General features: G+C 42.7%; 1 protein-coding gene across 1 annotated transcript in view; it reads right to left on the reverse strand.

Annotated features, from left to right (window-relative positions):
• Positions 1-3,443: 3,443 nt before the first annotated feature.
• FBLIM1 (filamin binding LIM protein 1) overlaps positions 3,444-27,879 on the reverse strand; it is an 83,010-nt gene continuing 58,574 nt past the window's right edge. Inside the window, exons 6-8 of the mRNA XM_069240118.1 lie at positions 20,204-20,382; positions 19,363-19,480; positions 3,444-4,540 (exon numbers count right to left, since the gene is read on the reverse strand). Of these exons, the coding sequence (XP_069096219.1) occupies positions 4,427-4,540; positions 19,363-19,480; positions 20,204-20,382 (411 nt within the window). The 3' untranslated portion in view covers positions 3,444-4,426. The remainder of the gene's footprint in view (positions 4,541-19,362; positions 19,481-20,203; positions 20,383-27,879) is intronic.

Here is a 27,879-nt window from a genome sequence, read left to right on the forward strand (position 1 = left end):
AAGACGTAACAGGTACTGCAACTCAATAATTACTTTGGTAGTTCACTCTTGCTTCTTAATCAGCAGTAGGTTTAAACACGCATTGCCAACAGACCTGATTCAGGCGGGAGACTACCTATTTTTAAAGTCAAACATGACTTTAATTTAGTTTTCTACGGCCTGAAATTGCCCACATTTCAATACAAATCAAATGGAAAAATCCCCGCCCCCGAGACTGTTTTTCTTAAATCTCCCTCTTTCAGATTTCCTGATACTGCCTTATATGGGAAAGCAGTTTGTATGTTCTGTTCCTGGAGGTCTGGTGTTTAGCACATGGACATGTCAGAGTTTTGTGGACATGGACATATCAGAGTTCTGTGCAATTCGAAGTGGACATTTGCAGATCATACTTATCATTCAAGGGGGTAGCCAGGGGGGCTTCTCTATGAGGGTGGAGGAGATTCACGCCCCCCACCCCCAACACCAACAGGACAGCTGCAAAGCCTTTACAAGGAAACAATAAGTGTTTGTTATTGTTTCCTTGTATAGGGGCGGGGCCATGGGGTGACATTCTCTGAGGGGAAGTGTGTGGGGAGTGCTCACCACTCCCCCAGCACTCTCCCTCAGAGAGCGCATGTGTGTTCGGCCGCCCAAACACACATGCGCACAGGGCTCTCTCCAGCCCGGGCGAGAGAGTCTGCACAGGCTCCCAGGCTGCCTGGGAGCTCCCTGGCTGGGCGCTCCCATTCAATCCTGATGCTGCTTTGAGCAGTGTCCGGATTGGCTGCAGCGCAAGCTGGGAACCTGTGCCTGCCTCCAGCCAGCAGAGGAGTGGCGCGGGAGCCAAAGCTAGTTTATTTAAACATTTTTTTATTTTATTTTATTACTATCCCCCCACCCGTGCGCACCACCCCGCCCCTTCAACACCTGCGAGCCGCGTCTGGAAGTAGCCAGAAAAATAAAATAACCCCCTGTTTGAGCGCATGTATCAAAATGTCCTAGATATGAAGAAGCAAATGGGTACTGTTCCGCAGAGGAAAGAGCTTCAGTATGATGCATTTTACAGCACAATTTGAAAAGAATGCGGCCAAAAACACCACATTTACCAGCACTGACGTATTTATTAGATTTATTCTTTCCTTTTTTCTCTACCTCATTTTTCGTACTATTTATTTATTTTCTCCCTTTTCATTCTCCTCATTCTGTTTTTCCATCTTTCTTTTGTTCTGTAAATTCTTCTTTACCAGAAGAATTACCTTTTGAGCTTTCTGTCCTTCTATACATTCCAGTTTAATTTTCCTTCCTGGTTTCCCTCTTTCCTTTTCTAGGTACCATTCTCACATTATTATTCCTTCCTTTCATCTTATCATCCTCCTGTCCTTCCTTTACCCATTCTCCTCATCCTTCTTTATTTTATTTTATTCCACCACCTGTCCACTTGTCTCATTTCTCTTTCCATTATTTCATTCTATTTGCTGCTGTCCTTTCTTTCTCTCCTCCCATTTGTCTTTCTTTCTTTCTTTTTCTTCTTGCTACCCCTTTATCCAAGTTTCATTCTTTTCTTCCCCCTCCCATTCTTTTTCCTTTTCAGTCTTTCTCTACTTCCCATTCTCTTTTGTGCCTATGTTCCATCTGGTTTCTTTTAAACTTTTCTTCTTTCTTTTCTTTTTTGCATTCTTCATTCCTTCCTTCTAACTATTTCATTGTATGGGCCTCTAAGTTATTTTTATTCTATATTCAGAACATTTCTCTTCCATTCTGTCACCATTTAAACTGGTTTGAACTCTTGTGGCCCTTCCACATCCCAGAGAGGTACCACTGTGATTCATTCTTCCAGAATGTATAGGTCATTCATTTTGCCTTGCAGTGACATGCAAGCCCGAGATGAAAGTTAAGAAGGGCCGCAAAACAATGTAATCTATCTGAGGCACCCCTGCTTATGCTGGCATAATGAGGACTTCGATACGCCCTTGTTGTCGATAGTAAGATTAAGGCAGGACATCCATGTGCTTAGCCTCGTATGAGCGAAACTTGTTTGGACGTTTAAAAATATGCTCTAAGTTGTGAGATGCACGCCCACTGAGTGAGGCTGCTCCACCGTGTGAGGGTGACACCCATAGATCTAGGCTGTGCTCCTTGGATACACACTTTAGTACAGTGGATAGTTCTTTCAGATTGTACTTCAAAGAGTGTGCTTCAAGGTGTGAGACTCATATCCAACGACTGCCAGAGTGAGTCCCTGATTCTGTGATGAGATTACAACTGTCCGCGGTTTGGGGGGGTTTCCAAAACACTGGGTGATGGTGGTCTGTTACTCCAAAGCATAATAATATTTTTTTTTTTGTACAAGGAATCTGCGTGGACAACATGACTGTAACTGGCATGGCTTATAGAACAAGGTTACTCTGAGCCTGATTTAGAGTTGGGTGGTAAGGGAAACCCTCGAATTTGTTAAGTGAGTGCTAAATCTGGGAAACTACCCCACAGCAGAATTTCCGTAACAGAAAATTGACTCATTTGTGGAAAGTGTGCTAATTCCAGAGGGAGGCCACCAATAGAGTTTCTTTTGGCCTTGGCTTCGTATGATGGTGGTAGATTCCCCTCCTGGTGTAGCATTTCCTCCACAAATTGGAGAATTGTGTGTTACCTTCGAACAATGAGTAACCCATCTAGTCTCTTTCTTTACTTCTACAACACCTATCAATAACTTCACATGCTTACCATCCTCACTGTAAATCAGAAGCACAGTGCAAGATCCCCCTTTCCTGCCCCATTTCCCCAGAGCCAGCAACGTCCTCTATTTACAGTCATACCAAACAGTTACTTAGTGTTCTTATTTTAGGCAGAATAAATCATTATTTAATATAGTCAGAGAAAACCCTTAGCATTGAAATCTCTATGTCATTTGAAGATTTAGTACTGTGCCAAGGATTTTTGCCACTGGGGAAAATTACATTTTACTGTTGACAACTTCACCTCCCTCCACCGCAAACATAGACCACAACGCTATAGACAATGGGAGGCTTTTTCTTTTTTTCTGCTTCTAAGGAGAATTTGGAGAGCTTCTGCTTGTATATCTTGCAGATGCAGAGGTACTGCCTGGTTTAGCCTCAACCCCAAACTGGCACTGAATACAGAATGTAGTGTTTGCCGGACATGTTGTGCCTTAGAATATACAAATGACCATTTCAGATATCGATCGTGTAAACATTCTTTACATTGTAAACTTATGCAAACGCGACAGCAGAACATGAGAGGAATGTTAACCATGGAGCGATCTAGCTGGCTGCATTTTGGCTCGCCATCCCAAGGTTTCTGGGTGCTTGTGGTACAGGACACCCCATTGACCAAGCCTTCTGGCTGCATATGGCACACGGAGTTCAAATGACTCATAGTGGCTACAATTTGGCAGAGGGCATAATTGTGCCTGGGATTGGTGGTTGTATTTTCACACAGAATAATAATTTACATAGTCATGGTCGCTTTATTATGAAGAAGGAAGAGACACACAAATGGTTTTCAAAAGCACTTTCGGAGAGGACACTCCCAGTACCCGATGAGTACTTTCAGCACAGGATAGCCCAGTGAATGTCTTGGTATTTTGGTAGCTGACACCGTCAGTAATGATCTTTCTTACTTCTTTTTGGTACAGGGTACATCAAAGTTTGGTTGAGGGGGATGACATTTGCTTTAGTGCCCCCAAGTAGAGACCTGGGTCTGCTAAGATGAGATCTTGGACTTATATAGGTGCATTTCTAAGAGCCCAGTCTTTGCACCTTGGGTGACTGCCTGGCTGTAACAGGATGATTACACCATACAACATCACAGGACTATTATCTTATGCCTTTCAAAAGAAACAAAAATGGCTTTTTGTAGTCCAAAATCAGTCTTAAACATGCATTTTTGTACTAATGCCAACTAGCCCCCCCCCCCTCCCCACCCCCCCAAAAAAACACTTAACAGTCCATGGTTCATCGTTCTGAACACATTAGATGAAGTTGGTGACTGGTGTCCATACTTGTCCTTCCTGGCTTCACCATGATGTCATGGACACTCGGATACGGGTATAGTAAGCAGACAAGACAACTGCAGATCTCAAGACTGATAAGGTAGGGACTTGGTATCTCATAATCTGCCACCCAAAAGTCAGATCTTTCAGATACCTCCTTTGCTTAAAACGTTGTACTTAGCTTTGTGCTTTTGGCTCTCCTGCCAATTTGGTCACTCCCTGGTAGTTCAGGACCAGCCCAAACTCTTTCCCACTTCTCTCCCTTTTGGGTTTCAAGACAACTATTTGCAGGGGGTTCACGTGCAGAGTCAAAAATTAAAATCACCAAACAGCTGGCATCAAACTTGTCCATTGAAAATCGGATGTGCTGCTAAGATGGTACCATGTCCGCCTTGGGTGGCTAGGATTGTGATATCCCACTCAGCACTGGGTCTGGCTTCAGCAGGAGGTTTCTCTGTCCCATGCCAAGTGGCACTTCTTGCAGAGGATGTGACTGTCCAGAGGGAAACATCCCTGATCCGTCGGCTCCACTGAAAGCAGGATTCGGCATTTCTGCATGAGAAGAAAGACATCACATTAACACTGCACACAAGGCACAAAAAATAAAGTCCTTAACATCGCAACTCTCAAGTTCTGTTCTCCAGACACCTTTATCGAGACTTTTGGAACACTGTTCTTCTGTTTTCCCTTAAATATTGGAAGTCCACGGACAAGCATGGTTGTTGAAGTGTCCAGGTCCTGCGACTGAGCATGCTATCAGCTTCCTTATAATTCACTCCCTTTTCTCTCACATAGACAAAGAGCGTAAATGGCTTGTGAGACATAGGGGGCGGAGGGGGGATGGGTAGAGTTTCAAGAGTCATGTTACATTTCTTGCCACATTCAGCCCTCATCATTCGACTGGGAAGATTCTAGAATGTTTAGTCCAGAAGGGGAACATAGCAGATAATGACATTAGATACAAAGTATTTATTTAGCATCCCTTAACCAAAGTGATCTTTTAATCTACAGATCCAGTTCACATCAAATGCGTAAAACTTACAAAAGGATGATGAGACTACCCATTTAAAAAGAACAATTTACATCCTCTCAATCTAAGTACTGCCGAGTATCTCTAATGCCTAAAGTGTACAAAAGGATAGTGAAACTGCCCATATAAAAAATAACATTAAACTTCCTCCTCATCTAAGTACTACCTACCCAGTACCCAGTACCCCAAGTCCCATTTATAGGTCTCCCCGACCAGACAGCATAAGCTGTCTGTTTGCAAAAAGACCTATTTTCAGCTAACCATGGCCTTAGAGTCTACCCGTTGCTTACCATGGGTTGACTTTATGCGGACTTTCCTTCCTTCTCTTGTGTTTGTTCTTTGCCTGGAGCATGGCCTTATTACTTGTCCTTTCATTGCTTACTATTCTAGCACTACTTTTTTTCTTTTTAGTTAAACATTCCATGAGAGTGCCTTGTTTTCGAGTTGTCTCTCTCTTGTACTTATCTTTCTCACCCTCCAATGATCTGTGTTGTTCTCTTTCGCTTATCTGCTTCTCCCCTGCCACCCACTCCACACCCGGAATGTGCTCGCCCCTCTGTGTTTCTCCCCCCAGCTCCACATGGCTCTCTCTCCCCTGTGTGCTTCTTTCCTCAACTTATGATCCATGTTGCTCTCTCTCCTTGTGAATTTCTTCTCCCTCTGCCCTCCATTTTGTTTTCTCCACCTTCTTTGATGCTTCTCACCACTGGCAACCTCGGTGTTGCTTTCGTCCCTGCAGGCCCCCTTTGTTACGTCCCCCATACACAATCTCTGTGTTGCTTCTGTCCACCTGCTTCAAAATAAAAACATATTTTTTGCTACTTTTTAAAAACCTTTTTATTAACTGGTTCAACGCACATTAGTAAAAAAAAAAAAACGTCTATGCCATTTTGTAGGCACACTCCTATGTGGTGCGCATGCCTACAAAATAATGTGGCCACGTCATAGGCTTTTTCCCTTTCTCTTTGGCACTGCTGCATTGCATGGCTTTGGGGATTCTGGACAGACACTTTGTAAAAACATTATCAAAGTCAAGGGCACCCAAAGGCCACTGCCTGTGATCTATAGCTCCTGAGCAACTTGTTTTCAATAGACTTATTCACTATGTCTCCCCTTTCAATTTATTGACTTTCCTGCAGTGTGACTTCTTTTAATTGCATTCCACGAAACAGCTCTCACGTGTATCTCAAGCTTTCTGTCTGCTTAGATGTCTGCTTAACAAAAAAACCCTTGTCCATGCACATTCAACCAGACTTCTCTGCTAATGTCAACCACTCCGTCATACGCATAAGCCTCCCCTGAAAAGGTCGAGAAAAGCACTGCTCTATCTGATAGAGACATCTAGCCACAGATTCCTTACTTTATAATCCTTTTCAGACGGGAGCCTAGATCCGGAAACTTTTTTCCCATAGTACATCTGAGCTTTGGTAGAGGGTGTCGCACAACTCCGTAACAAGGTTATCCACCCAATGGACGTCAGCAGAGACCGTATAACCCCCTTGCTGACACGCTGATGTCAGTTCCTTATTTTTCACGCTTAAAACACATATCCGGTAACGGTTGATAAGCCGTTTTGAGCCTTCTTCGGTGTTTCCATTGACGGAACAGTGTGCTTTTTCTGTCCATGTCTTCAGGCTTTAAGCCCTGTCAGTCCTGTGGATGACAAATGTTGACTACGGACCCCCACTCTGTTTGTATGTGGTGCCTGGGAGATCTCCATGAGGCCAAAGGGTGCGAATCCTGTCGCCATCTACGCCCAAAGGCTCTGTGGGAGAGCTGTATGAAGCTTCTAGCTGTGCAGATGTCGGAGCCATCCCAGTGTTCAGGTCCGTCACGGTTTCTTTCTCCTACTGATGTCTAGTTGCATGCCCAGTCAAAGCGTCATTCTTGTAGACATCCTTCTCCATCTACATCAATAGGTAAGTCCTGATGTAAGCGGTTGAAGTCGCAAAAGTTACAGACTGCCGTGTTTGGCCTCTCACCATTACTTGGATGAGGAGTCAAGGCCTGAGTCTGTCCTGCGTCTTCCAGCATTTTTTGGGGCTGGGGCGACTGTGACCCAGATGCGTGAGTTCTACAATTCACTTCATGCTGTTTTGGAGAAATCACCTTTCCCTGGAGTGCCTGTGGGCCCCAAGGAGGTGCAAAAGGTCTTGACTGGGCCCACACCAGCGGGAATGCCCTCGGCTTCAGTTAGGTCTCCGGGCTTCAGTTGAGGAAGCCGTTACAGCACCGGTGCACAGCCCTTTGGGGTTCACACCTTCGGTGGCAGTTCCCGATCAGCCGAATCCGCCGACTCCACTGGCGGTGCCCATCGACCTTGCATCCTTTTCCCAGTCTGAAGTCGACATTGATGTTGAGGATCTGCGTTCAAGGCTCCTACGGTAACTATAACTCGCGCCCTCGCCATTCACTAGTAATTACCCACAAATTATGGCACTTATGACATCTTTGATTTCCTCATTGATAATATCTGCAGTAAAATTTTGGTGAAAAAACTGTGCATGGCGGGGGCGCGAGTTATAGTTACCTTAGGGCACGAGTTACAGTTATTTGAGATAACTCTAACTATAACTGGTTAATTTCTAAGGTTTTAATTGTGAGTCTAACTATAACGTCCCTGTAACCTTTCGTTTTTTCAGTGAATTTCTGTTTAAAAAAAAATCTATTTCCTAACTATAACGTCGCTGTAACCTTTGTTTTTTCAACTTGTAGTAAATTTCATTACTATACTTTAATCCAACCACCGCCGAGCACGACCTTTGGCCGTGCGCAGTGGCAGTTGGCCACACCCCCTATAACCACCCAACCTTACACCGTGCACGGCCTTCACCCATGTGCAGCAGAGGTAACCTGCAAGACCTGGCCTGTAACCAGACCCTGAGGCCAACCTCCTTAACCACCCAACCCCATGCTGCAAATTGCCCTTTGGCTGTGCGTGGCGGGAGTTGTCCGCAGCATCTCTGAGTGTGAGAATAGATGTGATAGGGCGTATCTGGGGATGAGAGTGGCTGTCAGTTTGTCTGTCTGGGTGTAATAGTGCGTACATCAGTGTTTTAGTGGGTGCGTCAGTGTGTGCACGGGTATGTGAGTGAGTTCATGAGGTGTCAGTGGGTCTTCGAGTGGGTGTGTGACAGATTAGTGGGTGTGTGAGTGGGTGTGTGAGGGTCTGACTGGGGCTCTGAGTGAGTGCATGAGGGTCTGAGTGGGTGCGTGGAGTGTCTGAGTGGGTCCGTGAGTGGGTGCGTAAGTTTCTGAGTAGGTGTGTGAGTGGGATAATTGATTGAAAGGGAGACAGAGAGAGAAAAAGAAAGTGAAAGGGAGCGAGGAGTATTTTAGACTTTGATGTCTGATATACTTAGAATGAGATATTTCTATCCAAATTAGAATAAAAAATGTATACATTTGAAAAAAATATATACATTTGAAAAAAAAATATGCATTTTTTTATTTATTTAAAAAAAAAAAATATGGTAATGACTCGAAGCTCTAAGCTTAGTGTGAAGGTCTGCAACCTTCACACTGAACTACAGGGGTTTTGTTTTATAATATTTTTTTTAACTCTTTATGGCTTTCTGGGACCGCGAGGGAGCCCTCAAATGCTCCCCCGTGATCCCTACATATTTTATTTATTTAATATTTTTTTTAATAATAAAAACTACCTTACGGGCTACCTGGTAATGCAGGGGAGGCCACTGCTTTGACAGCCGTTCCGTGCTGGATGAAAGCTCTGCTGTTTGACAATAGGACCTGCTTTAAAGGCCCCACTGTCAAACAGCTGTTTGCTGTGGCTTGGTTGCTTTTTTTTGTCTTTTTTTCTGGGAGTAGGCTGAAGCCGAATCTCAAGATAGCTGCCAACACTTCCTTGCTGAAGTGTTGGCAGCCAATCAGATATCAGCATGGGGACAGCTCGATCTGTGGAGAATCCGCATCCCTATATGTCTATAATTTTTGGGATTACATTTCTCCACAACTACTGAACATAGTCACACCAAATCACAAAAAGCATGATCTGCGGAACAGAATATAACTTCATGGCAAATTTTGTGTAATTCCGTTCAGTGGTTTGGGCTGTAGATGTTTCTAAAGGTCATATGGAAAAATGAATAGGGAAAACGTGTTTTGGGACCCCCCCTTTTCTCGGCCCCGCTTGACAGATCACACGAAACTTCCAAGATAGAAGCTGTACTTAGCAAGGTATAAGTTTTGAAAATTTCATGAAGATTCGTCAAGCGGTGCCTAAGTTTTAGGCAAAACAAATAACGCTCTTTCTATAGAAACTATGTCCTGCCTATAACTACCTAGTGGTGACCGCCACTAGGTAATAATATATATATATATATATATATATATATATATATATATATATATATACATATACATATGTGGCACCTTGCACTTTATTATTATGAAATAAAAAAACCTTTTTGAAATAGCAAATCACTCTGTACCAGTTTGTGCTATCTCCTGGATTTGCCCGTGGATCTGTTCAAGGCATGTAGTGCTGCAGATTCACATGCTTTGCATAAGTCTGCCATCTAGCATTGGGCTCGGAGTGTAACAAGTTGTTTTTCTTTGAAGAAGCTTTTTCGAGCCACTGGATCGAGTGACTCCTCCTCTTGGTGATAGTACGCATGGGCATCGAGTCTTTTGTTAGATTGTTTTCCCGCAGGATGGTGAAGTAAGTAGTGAAGAGGAAGAAAAGAAGATGCCCATGCAATGTATATATATATTTAAATAAAGAAAGTACTACAACAGCTATACGCTTCGGGGAGGAGTGAGGGCGCATGTGAATCTGCAGCACTACATGCCACGAACAGATGTCTACTGGGTAAGTGACACTTTCCGTTTGATGGCATGTGTAGCTGCAGATACACATGCTTTGCGAAGACTGAAAAGCAGTCCCCTCCTGAAGTAAGTGGTGGCTAGCCTGTAGGAGTTGGAGTAGCATGAAACAGTGTTTTAAGCACTGCTTGACCAACATTTGCTTGTTGGCGAGATAACACATCCACACATTAGTGCTTAGTAAATGTGTGTGGTGTGGACCATGTGGCTGCTTTGCACATGTCTGATATTGGTATATTTCCTAAGAATGCCATTGCACCTTTCTTTCTAGTAGAGTGTGCTTTAGGAGTTACTAATAGCTGTCTTTTAACTTTAAGATAGCAAGTTTGAATACACTTTACTATCCATCTAGCTAATCCCTGTTTTGAAAAAGGATTACCTTTATGAGGTTGCTGAAAAGCCACAAAAAGCTGTTTAGATTTTCTGAAATCTTTTGTTCTATATATATTATACATGAGAACTCTTTTGACATCAAGAGTGTGAAGAGCTCCTTCAGAAACTGAATCTGGCTGTGGAAAGAAGACTGGCAGTTCCACTGACTGATTAATGGGAAATGGTGAAACTATTTTGGGTAAGAATTTTGGGTTTGTCCTAAGTACTATTTTATTTTTGGGAATTTGGAAGAAAGGTTCCTCTAAAGTGAATGCTTGAATTTCACTAACTCTCCTTAAGGAAGTAATTGCTACTAGGAAAGCAATCTTCCATGAGAGAAATTGAAGAGTGCAAGAATGCATGGGTTCGAATGGTGGACCCATAAGCCTTGTGAGCACAATGTTACGATTCCAGGCAGGAGCTGGTGGAGCGCTAGGTGGAATAACTCTTTTAAGGCCTTCCATAAAAGCTTTTATGACAGGAATTCTAAACAGAGAAGCATGCTGTCTGCTTTGGAGGTAAGCTAATATTGCTGCTAAATGAATTTTAATAGATGAGCATGCAAGATTTGCTTTTTGTAAGTGAAGCAAATAAGAGACAATATCTTGTACTGGTGCTTTAAGTGGATCAATGTTTTTGGGTTGACAATAATATAAAAAATGTTTTCATTTAGCTGCATAGCACTGTCTGGTTGCAGGTTTGTGTGCTTCCTTCAGAATGTTCATACATTCTGATGAAAGCTGTAGACATCCAAACTCTATGACCTTAGGAGCCAAATCGCCAGGTTGAGCATACTGGGATTGGGATGCCTGATTTGACCTTTGTTTTGAGTCATTAGGTCTGGTCTGTTTGGCAGCTTGTGAAGTGGTACTACAGATAGATCCAATAGTGCTGTGTACCAGTGTTGACGTGCCCACGTGGGAGCTATGAGTATTATAGTGAGGGAGGTGTGTCAGACAAAAATGGAATTAGTGGGAGGGGGGGAAAGCGTAAGCAAATTCCCTGACCAATTGATCCATAGTGCATTGCCCTTGGATGGAGGGTGTGGGTATCTGGATGGGAAGTTTGGGCATTTTGCGTTTTCAATGTTGTGAAGAGGTCTATGTCTAATGTTCCCCACATGCAAAAGTACTGTCGAATCATTTGTGAGAGAGTCTCCCATTTATATATTTGTTGCTGCATCCTGCTTAATGAGGCCCGCTAGTTGGTTGTGTATCCCTGGGATATACTCTGCTAGGAGTTGAATGCAATTGTAAATTGCCAATTTCCAAATTGTCTGAGCTGGAAGAGACAATTAAGATGAGTGTCCCCCTCCTCCCCCCCCCTGTTTTTGCAGATAAAACTTTGTTGTCATGTTGTCTGTCCTTAACAACACTGTTTTGTGTGTGGTCTGTGACTGGAAGGCTAGGAGTGCTAGGAACACTGCTAGTAATTCCAAGTGATTTACGTGGTAAGTTTGTTGAGTTGAGTTACATTCTCCCTGTATAGTAAGATTGTTGAGATGGGCTCCCCAACCTGTCATTGATGCATCGGTGGTGATTATGGTCTGTGGCACAGGGCCCTGAAATGGCCGCCCTTTTGATAAGTTGGTGTGATTCCACCATTGGAGAGAGTTGTAAGTTTACGGTCCAACAACACTAGATCGTGAAGTTGACCCTGTGCCTGAGACCATTGTTGAGAGAGACACTGTTGTCGGGGTCTCATGTTTAGAAGTGCATTGGGTACTATTGCTGTGCACAATGCCATCATTCCAGACAGTTTCATAATAAACCTTACTGTGTAAGTTTGATTGCATTGTAGCTGAGATATTTGATTGTGGAAATCTTGAATTCTTTGTGGGTTCGGGTAAGCTAATGCTGACTGAGTGTTCAGAATTGCTCCCAGATATGGTTGTATTTTCGCTGGTCGCAGATGAGATTTTTGGTAATTGAGTGTGAACCCTAGACTGTGTAAGGTATTGATAGTGTATTGTATTTGCTGTTGACAGGTTTGAATGGTGCTGGCTTTTATGAGCCAGTCATCCAGATAGGGAAAGACATGTATATGTTGCCTTCTGAGGTATGCTGCAACCACTGCTAGGCATTTGGTGAATACCCTTTGTGCTGTTGTAACCCCAAATGGTAGCACTTTGAACTGGTAGTGCTTGCCTGCTATCACAAATCTTAGGTATTTGCGATGCGCTGGAAGTATGGGAATGTGGGAGTAAGCATCTTTTAGATCTAATGCTGTTATATAGTCCTGTTTTGTAGTAGGGGAATGATATCCTGAAGAGTGAACCTGTGCAAATGGTCTGAGAGAACGTACTGATTGAGTGGTCTGAGATCCAGGATTGGTCAGAGAGTACCATCCTTTTTTAGTATAAGGAATTATAGAGAATATACTTCTGTCCCTTTTTGAGGTATAGGTAGCATCTCTGTTGCACCTTTGAGTAGAAGTGATTGTACTACCTGTTTTAACAAATTGAGGTGTTCTAGAGAAAGCCTGTGCGAGTGGGAGGGAATGTTTGGTGGAGTAGAGATGAGTTCTAGGCAATAACCATTTTGGATCATTGATAGCACCCATTGATCTGATGTAATGTGGTGCCATTGTTGGTAGGAATATTCCAGCCTTCCTCCCACAGGAGATGTATACTGTGTGGGGATGTGAAGAAAGTCACTGTTAAGTTGAGGTGGAGGCACCTCTTGTGGTGTTGGATTACCTCTACCTTTAAATTTGTTTCCCTTGTAGGATCCTCTGAAAGACCCTCTTGTGAAATATTGGTGTACCTGCTTTTGTTGGGATGTAGAGGGCTCTGATGTTGATGGTTTAAAACCACCTCTGAACTGGGGCTTACGAAAAGTGCCCCGAGCAGGTGTAGTATAAAGGGCACCCATAGCCTTAGCTGTCTCAGAGTCTTTTTTCAGTTTTTCTGTGGTGGTATCCACCTCAAGGCCAAATAACTTCTGTTTGTCAAAAGGCATATTGAGTACTGCCTGTTGTATCTCAGGTTTGAACCCTGAAGTTTGCAACCATGCATGCCTTCTGATTACCACACTACTGTTAATACCCCTTGCTGAGGTGTCTGCTGAATCTAGGGCTGATCTAATTTGGTTGCTGGAGATAGCCTGGCCCTCTGTAACTATCTGTTGTGCCCTTTTTTGCTGTTCTGGTGAGAGATATTGTAAGAACTCCTCCATCGCATCCCAATGGGCTCTATCATTTCTGGCTAAAAGAGCCTGAGAGTCGGCAATCGTCCACTGATTAGCAGCTTGAGTTGCCACTCTTTTCCCTGATGCTTTCTTTATCTGGGGGAGGAGCATCCCCAGTGGACTGACTATTTGCCCTTTTCCTTGCTGCACTAACACCAATAGAGTCAGGTGGCAAATGTTGTGTGATAAAGAGTGGATCTGAAGATGCAGCTTTGTATTTTTTGTCCACCCTTGGTGTTATAACCCTAGCCTTCACTGGCTCCTTAAAAATGTCATCTGCATGTTTAAGCATACCTGGGAGCATTGGTAGGCATTGATACTGTGTTAAATAAAAAACATCCTCTATGGGATCTGAATGCAACTGCACATTGTGATATGCAGCTGCCATAGCAATGACCTGATTATAGGCAGTGGTGTCTTCATGTGGAGATAGCGTAGCAGGTATAAATCAGGATCATTGGATGGAATAGGGTGTGGGTCTTACAAAGCCCATGGGTCTACATTGTAAGGAGTGTTACAGACCTCATCCCCATGTGAAGAAACAGGGGACTGTGGGGAAAATTGTGTAGGTGGTGGAGTATTAGGTGGTGGAGAAGCAGGAACCAAAGGAGAATGTGGTGGTGAAGGCAGATGTACTGCCTTTGGTTTCTCCTTGTGCTTGAATATTTTTGCAGGTGGAGGCCCAGCTTCCAAAGTATCTTGGAAAGTTAATTTCCTTTTGAGTTGTAGAAGGAGGAGAAGCAATAATCCTTCCAGTATCTTTATGGATTTGGATTTTGCGCTGCTTAGCGTCCATCACTTCAAGTATGGGCCTTATTTCTGAAGAATCTTCTGTAGTTGGAGCATATTTCCCTGCTACAGGTTTTAGCTCTGAAAGTTTGGAGATCAAATGTTTTAATCGGGCCAAGAATGTCAGCTCCGAAATGGATGGTAGTTTTTCTGCTCCGAAATGGATGATGGTTGTTTTGGCTTCGTGTTGGAAGATGGGTGTTTCGGCTCTGAGGCGAGGGGTAAGTCTCCACTCTTTGACTTGATCCTGAAACAGGTGTGGTACGCTGTTCGGTCGACGCCAAATGCACTTTGGTCTTTTTTGGTGCCGATCCCGAGGGTTGGTCATCGGAATGTATTTCTCAGGTGTGACCATGGCCGGTTAGCAGTGGTGGACCCAAGACCAGAGCGGATGTCTTATTATATGGTTTTTTGGTAATGGGAAGAGACTGATGTAGTCACGTACTGCACTGCTGGAAATTATTGGCTGTCCCCATCGAAGTCTCGGTTGGAATCGGATTCTGCGATGAAACTGCATTCTGAAGTTGTTTCTCTCCAAAAATGTTGGGCGTTTGTTCCAGCGACTTGGATGCCATCTCTAACTGACACACTCTTCGATCCCGAAGAGTTTTCTTGGAACGGAGGGTTCGATACGCTTCATAGCTTTCCTCCTTGTGATGGGGAGAGAGGGAGAGGTTGCACACCGAGTGTTGGTCGGTGTATGGGAACTTGGCATGACACTGAGGGCAAAAGTGAAACGGAGTCCGATCCATTAGCCTGACATCATTTGACAACCATGAGTCGAAGTAGGCCCGAAAGAGCGTTCAGTCGATCCCAACAATACAATCGGATCGAATATAAGTGAGAAAACACGATCGAAAAACGATACCGACATTTAGAGAAAGAAGAGAGAAGTTCAGATAGTACCAAAACGAGATTTACCGGAGCGAGAGGAAAAATGTCTGAACCCGATGGCAGAAAGAAAACAATCTAACAAAGGACTCGATGCCCATGCGCACTATTACCGAGGGGAGGAGTCACTCGATCTCGTGACTTGAAAAAGCTTCTTCGAAGAAAAACAACTTGTAACACTCTGAGCCCAACACTAGATGGCAGACTTATGCAAAGCATGTGTATCTGCAGCTACACATGCCCTTGACATATATTGTAGATGTTTTATCATCTCTTGCTACTTTTCCTGGGGAAAAGTATATTTATATGCCAAATGGTTGCCATTGTTCTCTTCAACTACTTGCTAAGGAGGGCAATTATAGTTTTTTTCTGCAAAAGATAAACATTCTGTCTGTGTCTTATAGTGTAGGTCTGGTACGTTATACCTTTACAGGGTAAAAGGTATTGTTCAATAGCATGCTTGCTGCTCTGTGTTCCTGTAAGGTAGTACATGCAGTTTCAATCTACATGTAAGAACAAATACATTTATATTTATTACCTCAATTGGTAATACTGTCCTACAGTCATGGGTAGAGTTTTTTACTCATATTCTCGTTTTATTTTGCAATATCATTGCTGTGGTCCTTTCCACAGCATTGATGAGGTGTCCGTGCAGGTGTTCGTATCCCTTTAGAAGAAAGAGTAGTTTAATATACCCCCTGTTAGTTTGCCTCTAACACTTATTGGCCATGTTAATATGTGTTTTCTTTATTCCATGGTTTTTTAATGTTCATGACTCCTTATATGTGGTTCCTTCCATGGGTATTTCCTCATGGGTAGTCATATGAATGCCTGGTCTATTTATTCCTCTTGTACTAGACCAGTTTTCTTCTGGTTAGAAATTTACAATGTTGTTGGGTCACTTCTGACACACATTTGACATACTGACATGAATTAGCTTATTCCTTGTTTTATTTACCTGTGGTTCCTTCCACAGGATTTGATCTCGTAGAGCATATTACTACTCACGTAATTATTTTTCTCTAGTTCTAGACCGGTTTTGGGATACTTCGAGACTTTTTCGAAGGTCTCAGTTTGCAGTCCCTCCTCTGGGTTACTAAGCTTTGTTATCCGATTATAAAGTAAGAAATCTGTGGCTAGATGTCTCTGTCAGATAAACAAGTTGCTTACCTTTGGTACCACATTATTTGATAGAGTCAGGATCTAGCTGCAGATTCCTTAATGACCCTCCCATCCTCTCTGCTCTGCGAACTCTGTGGTCTTGGAAGATATTGTTATGGAAATCCACACCTAGCATTAAGAATTCGGTGATTAATTGACACAAGGGTGTCTTTTGTTCAAAGCACACTGTTTCGATAGGCAGTTTCTATTTGTGGTTCCATGTTTTGAGGGTGGAAAATAGCCATGGAAGAAACTGACGTTGGCGTGTTGGCAAGGGGGTTATATGGACCTTGCTGACATCATAGCCAAGGGATGACATTGCTACGGAGTTGCGCCACGCCCTCTACCGACAGGTAGATGTATTATGGAGAAAAAGGTTTCCAGATCCAGACTCGCGTCTGGGGAGGATTCTAAAGTAAGGAATTTGCAGCTAGATCCTGTCTCCACCAAATAACGCATTATCAAAGGTCATTGAGACTGTGAAAATTTCAAGTGCCATACAAAGAATGTACAGCAAATGTATTCAGCAAGAGAATAGCAAGCATGTGGTATGTAGTTGGTGGTGCATTTTGAAGCACATTGTTGCAAATGTATTACTAAGGCACAGTGTGCATGGTGTGGTAGCGCACTGTCATTACACATAGCACATATAACACTATATAGCACACACAGATAGTATCTGGGAATCAGGTTTTAGGCAATATTTAATTTTTACATCACTTTGGGTCGAATGTACAAAGCCTTTTTGTGTTTGCAACGGGTCTGATTTGCAGAACTGGGCTATTTGCGACCTCAAAAAGACCCTTTCTTATGTGCAAAACTAAATTGCGTGTTGGTAACGCACGGTACAAAACATTCATGTTTTACCACCGCCTCAACTGCAGGGGGGCCCCCAAAGGGACCACTTCCCTTTTGTGATTGTTGACAAAAACATTTTTTAAGAGTAAGCAATAGTCCCATAGACAACTTAAAAAAATGAAACCACTATTTCAAATCTAAAATCAAAAATGCTTTATTTAAAAGCAACCTCAGCAGGCCGTCATCTCTGTGACAGCTGCGATTTCTTGTGGGTGGCTATTTTAATCAGTAATCTGCAGACTGATGTATTAGCAAATGACCACACTGCTCAAAGAAATAATGGTCGGAAATTGCAACCAGTAATTTCCGACCAGTTCTTAGTACATTTGATGCTAAGTGTATTACTTTGTTTTGACTCTATTAAAATGTGTCTTTCCATCACACTTAAAATGTGTTTTATTTGTGCTTTCCTGACTGCTGCTATATTCTGAAATATTTGTACAGTTCATATACAGGTATTGTTAAGTTAGACAAAATTTACAGGTATTTAAATTTTGTTGAGTTACACAAAAGAACATCCTACAGCCTTTCCTTTCACACTCCCCGATCCCAAAAAGATTGTCACATAGTTCATTTTACAAAAACTTGCAGACAAAGAAAAGTAAACACCAATCTCCATATCAAAGGAGTTAGCAGCAATGTCTCTGAAAACATAGCCTGATATTTGACCTCATTTTTGAAGCAAAGCAAAGGTGATAAGATAAAAAACATAAAGGCATGTTTATTGCTCATTCGTGCTCTCATGGTTTTTCTGGGGGGTGCCTCAGCACGCCCCGGTACCCCGACTTCCAGCATCTATGATAGGAAGTCAGACATTTCGGGGCTAATTCATAAAAACATGTCTGTGAATGTGAAGTGGCTCTATAGGAGCACCACTTTATGTATTTATAGAAGTCTTTGTGAACTGGTCCACAAGTTGGGGGTGGGGCGGTGGCTATCAGCTAAGTAAGTTGCATAGCAGAGGCTACTTACCGTGACCATATATCAGCTGCACTTTGCTTTTCTCAGTTGGTGACATGCCACACTCCCACTTACTTGCTGTGTCTTATTAATCTACACTTTTTTGTTGTTTATAAGCATTCTACAATGTTCCGATTTATCCACAAAGGAATGTCCTCCCTATCCCTGTAAGAAAAAACTCCTTCCTTTATGAGTTCAGTCACACTCCCAAAGCTCACCTACTCATGGACAGACCTAACATTACATTCTACACATGTTAAATGTTATAAATACTGAGTAATACAACTTTTAGAATCATAAGGTCTTCATCAGTGTCCACAGGTCAGCCATTAAAAAAACATTTATATGTTGTCCACATCTCTCAATCGCCTGCAGTGTACCATTGTATATAGCACCTACATAAAGCACCTCTACTAGAGCGGCTCCTCAGTAAACAAATGAAACAAAATTAACCACACTGCACGTGTGTACTCTGCAAACTAAATCCGCTTGCACATGCTTCTCAAAAGCCACCAATGACGCCTTTGCCCTAACTCCGCATAGTGAAGTTTATTTTGCTCAAAACTGGTTCAGCCTGATTCCCTGCCGGCAGTGCCAGTCCAACCATCCTGAGCCAAGGGGAAACTAGACAGAGAAGTAGATACATATAGGTAGCAATCAAGAGGAACATGTTGCTAATCCGGTAAAAATCTGTTCGTAACTCGTAGTGCTGTTCTCACAACAGCCTCTGTCTGACCAACAAGGGCCTGAAAAACATATCCACGTAGCAAAGATCCTCTTCTCGGAGGTTCAGTGCACCCCAAGGATGACTGTGAGGACACTGCACCCGGAGGAAAGATCTGCATGCAGGAGTTTTGAATCCTTCCCTCTAATCCCTCACCCTTATCTGCAACGTCATGGTGAATTCACATATGGCTTGCGTGACTTCGTTCCACACTCGGATGTCCAAAATATTGGAGGTTCAAGGCTCATTCTTGAGAGAAATAAGTGAGAGTTTAACTAAAGCTCACGGCCAACGCATTCACCATTGTGTATCCTACATGGATGTCTTTGGTAATGGCCTTGTTGGCTATGTAACACAGAAAGACTGAGATAGAAATGTGGAAACCTCCTGACCCACATTTGCATCTGAAAGGCTGACAAGAGCTGGAACACATTCAGTTGTATATCAGCGATTGACTACGCCTGCCACTCGTCCCATCTCAATCTCAAGGGTCACAGCCGAGCGTGTGCACACATACCGAACAAGAATAATTACGTTCTAATGTAGTCCAACTTACCTCACAGCGGTAGCAATCTTCATGGAAGTTTTTGCCCAAGCATTCGACCTTGTAGGTGTCTTTGCCATCCTTGGGAATGATAGGGTTGGGGCACACACTGCATACAGGCGCATACTTCCTGCAGGGTTAGGAGGCAACCAGAAACTAAGTCATAAAATGTTACATTCAAGGTCTATATGTAATACAACTGGTGAGTGCTTTCTGACTCGCTCGCTCCTACTGATAGTAACCCCATTTCCATTGATACTGTAGTCAAGCCTCCCCTGTTGCAGTGAGGTGGCTTATCCTGTTACCCTAGCGTTGACCCGCCCCACTGCAGTCAGTAAAGCTTCTGCTGATACCCTAGTCAAGCTTCTCTATTCTGCAAAGAGCAGCTTTCCTCATACACGTGGGCAAGCTTCCACCACTCCGTAAAACAAGCTTCACCTGATGGTCTTGCGGAGCTTCCACTTGAAAAAGTGGTCAAGGCTCTACTGACACCCTTATGACCCTTTCCCAACTGCAGTAAGTAGGCTTCCACTATACTTGAGCCAAGCTTCTGTACAATGTAGTGAGCTCCCTTCTCCATAGACTCCAGCTGTGCTCCCCCACTCCATAGAACATGCTTCTTCAACTTGCTAGGGTTCCACTACTGCAGCGGGCAAAGTTTTCCAGTTGTTCTAATTAACTTTCCCCAATTTCACTGAACAAGCTTACTACATCCTCTTGTTGAGCTTCTCTACACTGCAGTGAGCAGCCTATCGCCTGCACCCTTGTCTTGCTTTCTCCACTTTAGGTAGCATGTTCACCTGTCACAGAGCAGCATTCCCCTTTCAAATTATGCGGATTTCTTTTGACGCACCTATAGTAATCCTCGGCGCAGTGAATCTCGTTGTAGTCATCTACTGCAAAACTCTCGTCTGCGATTCTCCGCCGACAAACCACACAGGTGAAACACTCTGGGTGGTAGCCACTGCCCATGGCACGCACTATGTGGTCCAGGATAACTGCATTGCACTTTGCACATTTATCTAGAGTGTCCTGCATGCAGGAGTACAAGAAACTGGTGAGAAACATGCAAAAGGTGCTACATTATATGTTCTGTCTATGTAACCTTTACATCTTTTTACATATGAATACAAAGCAGGGTAAGTTGATTAAAAAATGACACGACCATCAGTTTGACACTGGTCTGTGTTAAGCACTGATATGTTCAGAAAGCACCTTTTTAACATTACCAAGTCATCATTGCAATAAACTGATCGTTTATATTATTACAGTACATGAGGTCACAGAGCCAAAGATCATGTAGGAAGACCGCACTTAAAGTGTATTTCCAGGACATCCTAGCAGCCTGGCCATTCTAACAAAGGAAGTGACTTCGCTGTTTTACCACCCCATTAGTACCAAGAGCTTGTTATTTATATAGTGCTTCATACCACATTTTTGCTGTTTCTAATAGCTGCATATTGCGGGTTCTATGATTACCCAAGTTAATGGTACTCAATGTATTGACTTTGGAAGGATGGAAGGCTGAGTTCATCTTACTAGGGCTCTAACGTGTAAACTGCACATTACAGCAGATGTCAGAGGAGAGCATTAAGTCACTCAGCCATCCAGCCAACTAAGGCCTAGAACATCCATACTATTGTTTGTGGCGATTCTTGTGCCAGTTGCAAACAAACAGCCTCCAGAATGGAGTACATATGGCAGTTAAATGACCTTATAGATTCACATTTGTCTAAATCTATGTAGTACCTTCTGTGAAACCTTTTAAATTCATTGATTCCCTCTGGGAAAAGTGCTATGCTTTGAAAGATGATTCAAATACATGTTCCCCTTTCTTTTCACCCTCCTGATATCTAAGGGCATTATCAATCAGATCATAGGAAAGAGCTCAGAATTCATCCCAAAACTGCCATTGAAGGAGCTCAACTAGTGTCAATGGGACACCAGGAAATGCAACTCTAAAAGCCAGACTTGCAGCAATAGAACAGGACGTAAGGTGAAGTATAGTCCATTCTTAAACGTCCTTATTGATATAACCATCGAACACATCTTGCAAGACTTAGCATGATTATTTCAACATCTGATGACCCATTCGAAATGTATTTATTGTTTTCAACTAAAAGCCATACAACAGTAAAGCGTACACACTATAGCCGTAACACAGCTAGCTCTACGCTGATAACAATAAATGCAAAAAAGTTAAATACTACATTAAGCCTTTAATCTTTACATTGCAACATACACACGAAATGGTGTATTAATCATGCCGAGGCACGAGTCTAAGCCCTTCATATTACTCAACAGTATTGCCCCATTGCCATCATCTGACTCGTTGGCATGTGGATATTTTGATGTATTATATTCAGACTGGAGACTTACCAGCGCGCCAACAAACCAACAGCGCGTCTTTCCCCGCCCACAATCCCATCCTCACCATCGGCATTTCATAAATGCGTGTACTAACACAACTAATGAACACCTAATTAAGCATCATTGCTCGAAGCTCGGGAGTTAACAATAGTTAACCTCTGCGGAGTATGTTAATTGCAGTCAACAGCCTGCTGTGCAATTCTGTGCCCCCGCCAAAGAGGAGGACTCAGGAGGGGGGGTGGCAAATAACAGCTATTAATGCCCAACAGAATGTGTTGTCAGTAGGCAGACACCACATGGCACCAGATGTACACAGCTAAAACAGCAATTTATTTTTTCTTATGCTGTAGATAAAAAATCCTAGCTTAGGTTGCTTGTATTAGACTGTATTAAGACTTCTGAAACATGTTATGGGCTTCCCTAGTTTATGACATAGCATCTCAGTGCCGGTGTTTTTAAGGCAGTGCCTGGGTTGCTTATATCTAACGAAACTCTTCACTTCTATATTGTAAGGTAAAAAAAGGGATCCTGCCTTTCATATGTGATTGTCGACATAGCAGAAAACATCGAATCATAATAAAGCCTTGCTCTTTGCAACTTCATCAAATTGAAAGAAGACTTTTCTTGCATTGTGGATCACAGTATTGAAATCCTGCTAAACATGTGCACACCTAGTCCTCTTTCGCCTTGCCATTTTAAATGAGGATCAGGTTATGATAGACAGAGAAGATTGTAAACCTGGCTCATGGCATACCACAAGGAATGATGAGTGCTTGCAAGAAGTTCGAAAAACGAAGCTCATCAGGTATTGCATGTGAAAAGAAATTAAAAATGTTTTGCATTACTTCAATTTCTGTTGGTTAAGCAAGGCTGACAATTCTAAACATATTCTTTCCTGACAAGCTGTTCCTACATGTGTTTGACATTGCCCCTACAGTTTTCCCACTCCATCTTTAGACTCCATCATCCAACAGGGCATTTATATCATTGTCATTCAGGGCCTGACTGGGAACCCAAAGCAGCCCTGGTAAATTTTGTCAGACCACGCCCCATAGGGTGCATAGCGAATAAGCTTGGCCACTATGGGTTGGGCTGGGTTCTCCCCTGCCAAGAATATTTGGGAAAAATTGCAAAAAAGGGTTGTCTACAACATATTTTTCAATACATATTCAATTGCATCAGTTTTTAAAGCATAGTAAATGACGACCTGACAGTCCACCAGGATACTGAAATCTTTAAAGGGGCTCTTTAAAGATTCCCTCACCATCACCCAATAATAGTGCCTCTAATCTCTCCATAGCCCCTCTCTCACAAATATTTCACATATTTTATAGTGTTGGGGCACTTTATGTCACACACACATGTACAGAGAGAATAACTCATACCTGTGTAAATCAGTGTATTGAAAATATATGTTACAGGAGACAAAAGGGACTACAAGATGTGGGATTCACATGCCATCTATACTGGTAGTCATTTTTTAAGAGTGCTTGGTCTGGTGAAGCATAAACCCGACATTCAGAACGTAACACAGTGGTTAGGGTTGAGTTTACTAATAACAATTTATTTCTACCCAAAAAAACTCTTTTTGTAAAGCAAAATTAGGATAATCAAAGACTGGGGAAAAACATACCTTTCTAAATTGCACCATGTAGTTTGCATGAAGCCCTGTGATGGTAGTTCATTGCTCACTGTGCTACATTATGAATGTAACTTATGAACTGCACAATAATAGACGGATCTATGTGACAAAAGTAGTATCCCACTGAACACTGCACATAAAATACTGTTCTGTGATATGCAGAGTACATGTTTTTGCAGCAGGCATATTTACCCTCTAAGCTAACTTAGATGAGTCAAAACTGCCACTAGGTAAAACTCCCATCTCTCTCCAGCAGGTACATTAATCAACAGAGTTATCTTGACACTTGTATTGCTTCCGGAAAAACTGCAGTGCTTTTAAACCTGCTGCACTTCTACAAAACTGGCACCCGGTTACAACAGCACCCCCTCCCGTCCTTCCAGCCTCTCGGGAAACGCCAAATGCCCAGTATGGCCAGTCCGGCCTTGTTGTCATTTATGAACATTTCATGTTAGATGGGAGATCCTCTAACTTCTGAAAACAATTTCAAAACTCAATTTCGACTCATCTACATTTCTGCAAATTCCATCCGATCCCCTCCGGGTTTGCCACCATTCTTCAGCGAAATGCCGCCAGATTCGCCTGCTTTGACATTCTGGAATGGCCAGTATCTGGAAAATACTGTGTTTATACTGTGTGATACAATTGTATCACTTGTATTTAGGAATATTTTAGACAACCTTAGTATACCTCTCGTGATTTAGTCTTGTATTTGCTGCTTAAAGTTAAATAACATAGCTTTTTGGAGTTTTCTTAATTGTTTTCTGGATTTTAACATATAGATCCAAGCTGTGTTGGTAAAATTCTTGCTCGATGGAAACCCTTTCCCACACCCACCACCAGCTGAGGTCTTTTCCACCAGGGTGGCATATTCTGATGCTTTTGCATTTCAACCGTTCTCATTACGTTTTTCAAATGTGGCCTGCTTCATCGGAGTGCTGCACTGTAAATATTTTCTGCAAAGAATTCTTTCATTCACATACTGTCTTTGACCTCTGCTAGCCAATGCTACAATGTAAAGCGTCCAAAAACAGGTCATGCAAAGCAAACTGAAACTTACTGAACATGCAAAGTCACTATGGAATATGTGTTAAAGCTTCATTGCTGTAATTATATGAATCACCTGACAATCGTATCCCTCGCATTTCTAACTTTATTTCGCCTCAAATTTAATTAATTTCTCTTTCTCATGTATGTTCATATTTTCCAAGCAATGGCTGTCAAATAAAACATTTATTGCTCAAACGGTGAGTGTGGGTAAAAAAATGGCATCTGATTTATTACGATTATTACTTTAAGGTCAATTTCCTGTGGTGCTTCCAGACCCAATGGTGGAAAAAAGAATCCACGCACAGAAACATCTGGGGAGCTGTCTGACATCACACAGAAGATGGACATACCACCGAATGGTGGTCGACAATGTCCACAAAAGAAAAAAAAAGGGGAAACTGACAATTCTGGACACAAGCACTAGATGGCAGAATAATGCACAGCATGTGAATCTAGAAAATGATTCGTCCTGCGAAACAGAGGCCCTGATTTGCCGTTCCACCTTGGGGACAGGGCAAATTACTCTGTCCCCGTGAGGGAGGGGCCACCCACCTAATTTAAAAATGTCCGCCAAGCAGACGGCCATTTATAAAAACATTGCTAGAAACTACCACAGTTACCTACATCATATGTAATAGGGCCTACACCACTTCTAACGCAGGGGCACCTACCAGAATCAGAACAAACACCTACCATATTTGCCCGTTTGACATTCGTCCAACCAGCTATATTAGCTATTCTCAGGTGATGCCTATCACTTCAGTGTGACTCCACAGATGGGCAACTTCTTCACATTATCTCCTGGGCAGTAGATCACCTAGCTGTGCTCTTTTTACCAACTTTGTATTCTGTTACTTGGAGTCTTGCTTTTACAATGTTTAGGAAAAATAAATCGATAATGAAATGTAATTTATGCATTTTGCCAATTTGAGAGTTATTTCCATGTCTTTGAATATGAGACAATGCCTAAATATACATGCATTATACCATCTCCTCAGAGGGGATTCAGAATTAAACAGTATGTGAAATATGAGCTCTTGCAAACAAAGTCAAAACTAGTGATACAAATAGAGAAAACTGGGACTGTATCAACTACATGAGCGTGACACGCTAACACGGATTAACATGAGATCATGAAGCCACTGGTGAATATTTCTGATACATTGTGCTCAGCACTGCCCCATCCAAAGGTGATCCTTTCCTTTTCTCCTACTTTCTCTAGTGTTCGTTGAATCAAAGTGGTTCATGCTTTTGTTTGTCATTGAAGGAAGTGTACATAAAATGTTCTTTAATGTAAAGAAGTTCAGAGAAATCTGAAAGAATAGGTATTTTTTCAAGTAGCTGGTACTCTGTTACAACCAATTCCCTGCAACATTAGGAGAATAACTATTTCAAACTATTTTTTGCCCTGTGTGTGACATGGCAAGATTCATGATAATTTATTCCTGGGAAAGAACCCTGTGTGTTATGGTGACAATTTTGAAGGAGATGTTTGTTTGGCCTAGAGCCCAGTCCAAGTGTTGCAAATGTGCAGTTATGTATTTCTTCTTCTAGATAACAACCCTGGCAAAGCAGTTTTAAATTACAGATGGGTGATTCATCAATTAATTCAGTAGCCCGCCACATTACCAAAGACTCCCAGTTTCAAACCTGACCTGCAACATGACCAAAACAGCTACTATAGCCCTTCTCCATACCTGGCACACATCGCTCCCACTCTGGAGACCAAATTGAGAAGCATTTCTCAGTCAAGGAACATGAGGGGTGGTGTACAATTGAGGGACATTTGAGCCTGAGATTTCCTGACTATCTCTATGGCACACCCAACTAAACATGACCCCTTGCGACAGGCATGGCAAAGTATATTTTGCATTGGAAAGATTGACATTGGGAGGTTTTAAGGGGTGCCAGTGGGAGAAAAAATATATTAAGAAAAATAAAGGGGCAGATTTAAGAAAAGTGGCACTGCACCCATTGCACCCCCACTTTCCTTGCACCCCATTGGGCCCCACTACCATGTGTGCACCATATTTAAAGTACGGCACACCATGGTGCAGGGTAGGGGGAAATAGCGACAGAATTTTTGACACTATTGATGTACTGTTCAGGGTTAGCCCCAACATTTAGGCGCTAACCCTGAGAGTATATAGTGGCCCATTGTAACCAATGGTGTGACCTCTGGGGCAGGGCCGATGCACCACTTTCTTGTAAATATGCCCCTAAGTGTACACTGGGTATTGTTTCAACCTGTCTTGCACCCCACTCATAATGGTTGCCACTGCCCAGCCATTTTCCTCCTATGGCACAGCCACCTTGATAAGCAAGGACAATTACAGCTAGTGCCCATCATGTAGGCATGTTTGGGTGGTGGCACGTATTAGACATGGGTGGACCACCACGCTCTGGGGATACCTGCGATTCCTCCAGGCAATGCCCTAGGATTTCACCCCTGCAAAGAGTCTATCCCAGGTATTATTTCCACCGGTGCTTGCAACACTGTACTCAAGTCTGCAGCTGCCTTGCCATTCTCCTGCTATGGCACAGCTACCTCAGTCTTCAAGAAAAATTACTGCCAAAAGCCAGTATGTGGGAATGTTAGGGTGGTGATGGGTATTAACTCTGGGCAGAGGCAGTATACTTTCGTCTAATTCGAGGCCTTTTGCATTTTATGCTATTTATTCCAGTGGGATATCTAGTGAAGTTGAGTTTTTGTGGCAGTGATCAAAGTATGACCTACTGGTCCCATATTTCAAATCTAGTAAGATGACTCGTCGGGGAAAGTGAGAGGGACAGTAAGCTTATGTTACTTTTATTTTAGGTACTTAAGGAACATTTTTCTCTCAGAAAGAGCAGCTCCTGATTGAAGTGCTGTGTATACAACTGCATTCTGTGTGTGGTGTCTTGAAGTCTGGGTGGTGGGGGATGGTATTATCTTGGAACATTACCAAGCAATTTGGTCTCAGTGTGTATTAACTGCTTTGAGTGTGTGGAAGAAGGAGGTAAGGTTGGATCATATCACAAATCCAATGAGAAGAGCTCCTGTGTCTCCAGTGGTTTGTATTCCTAAGAACATAAAACCACAGAAACTGCTACACCCAACTGACTGTGACCTGCTCCCGTTACCAGTTAATTAAAGCATTTTTAAATAGTAAAACCTCTATCCCCAAAGCTAAGGCGCTGCCACTACAGAGGTATGTGTCTCTAGATTACCTACTAAGGAGGTTGACTCTACGGAGGTCTACTTCAGGATTTTGTCCCTGGGTTTTGCCTGTGGGAGCTGGGAGTTCAAGCCCAGTCTGGCAAACCTGTGCACGGTGGGATACATAAATACCGTCCCTCCCTCTCAAATTCTCGGCTTGTAGCAAACAGCAACAGATTTCTCTGTGCTTACTTTGGACATTTCATATATTTTGATCAACAGGTGTTCCTTTAGTGTAAGGATGTAGCAGGTCGCATGGAATATTACA

The sequence above is a fragment of the Pleurodeles waltl genome, chromosome 6 (assembly GCF_031143425.1).
Source record: "Pleurodeles waltl isolate 20211129_DDA chromosome 6, aPleWal1.hap1.20221129, whole genome shotgun sequence".
Classification (NCBI taxonomy): Eukaryota; Metazoa; Chordata; class Amphibia; order Caudata; family Salamandridae; genus Pleurodeles; species Pleurodeles waltl.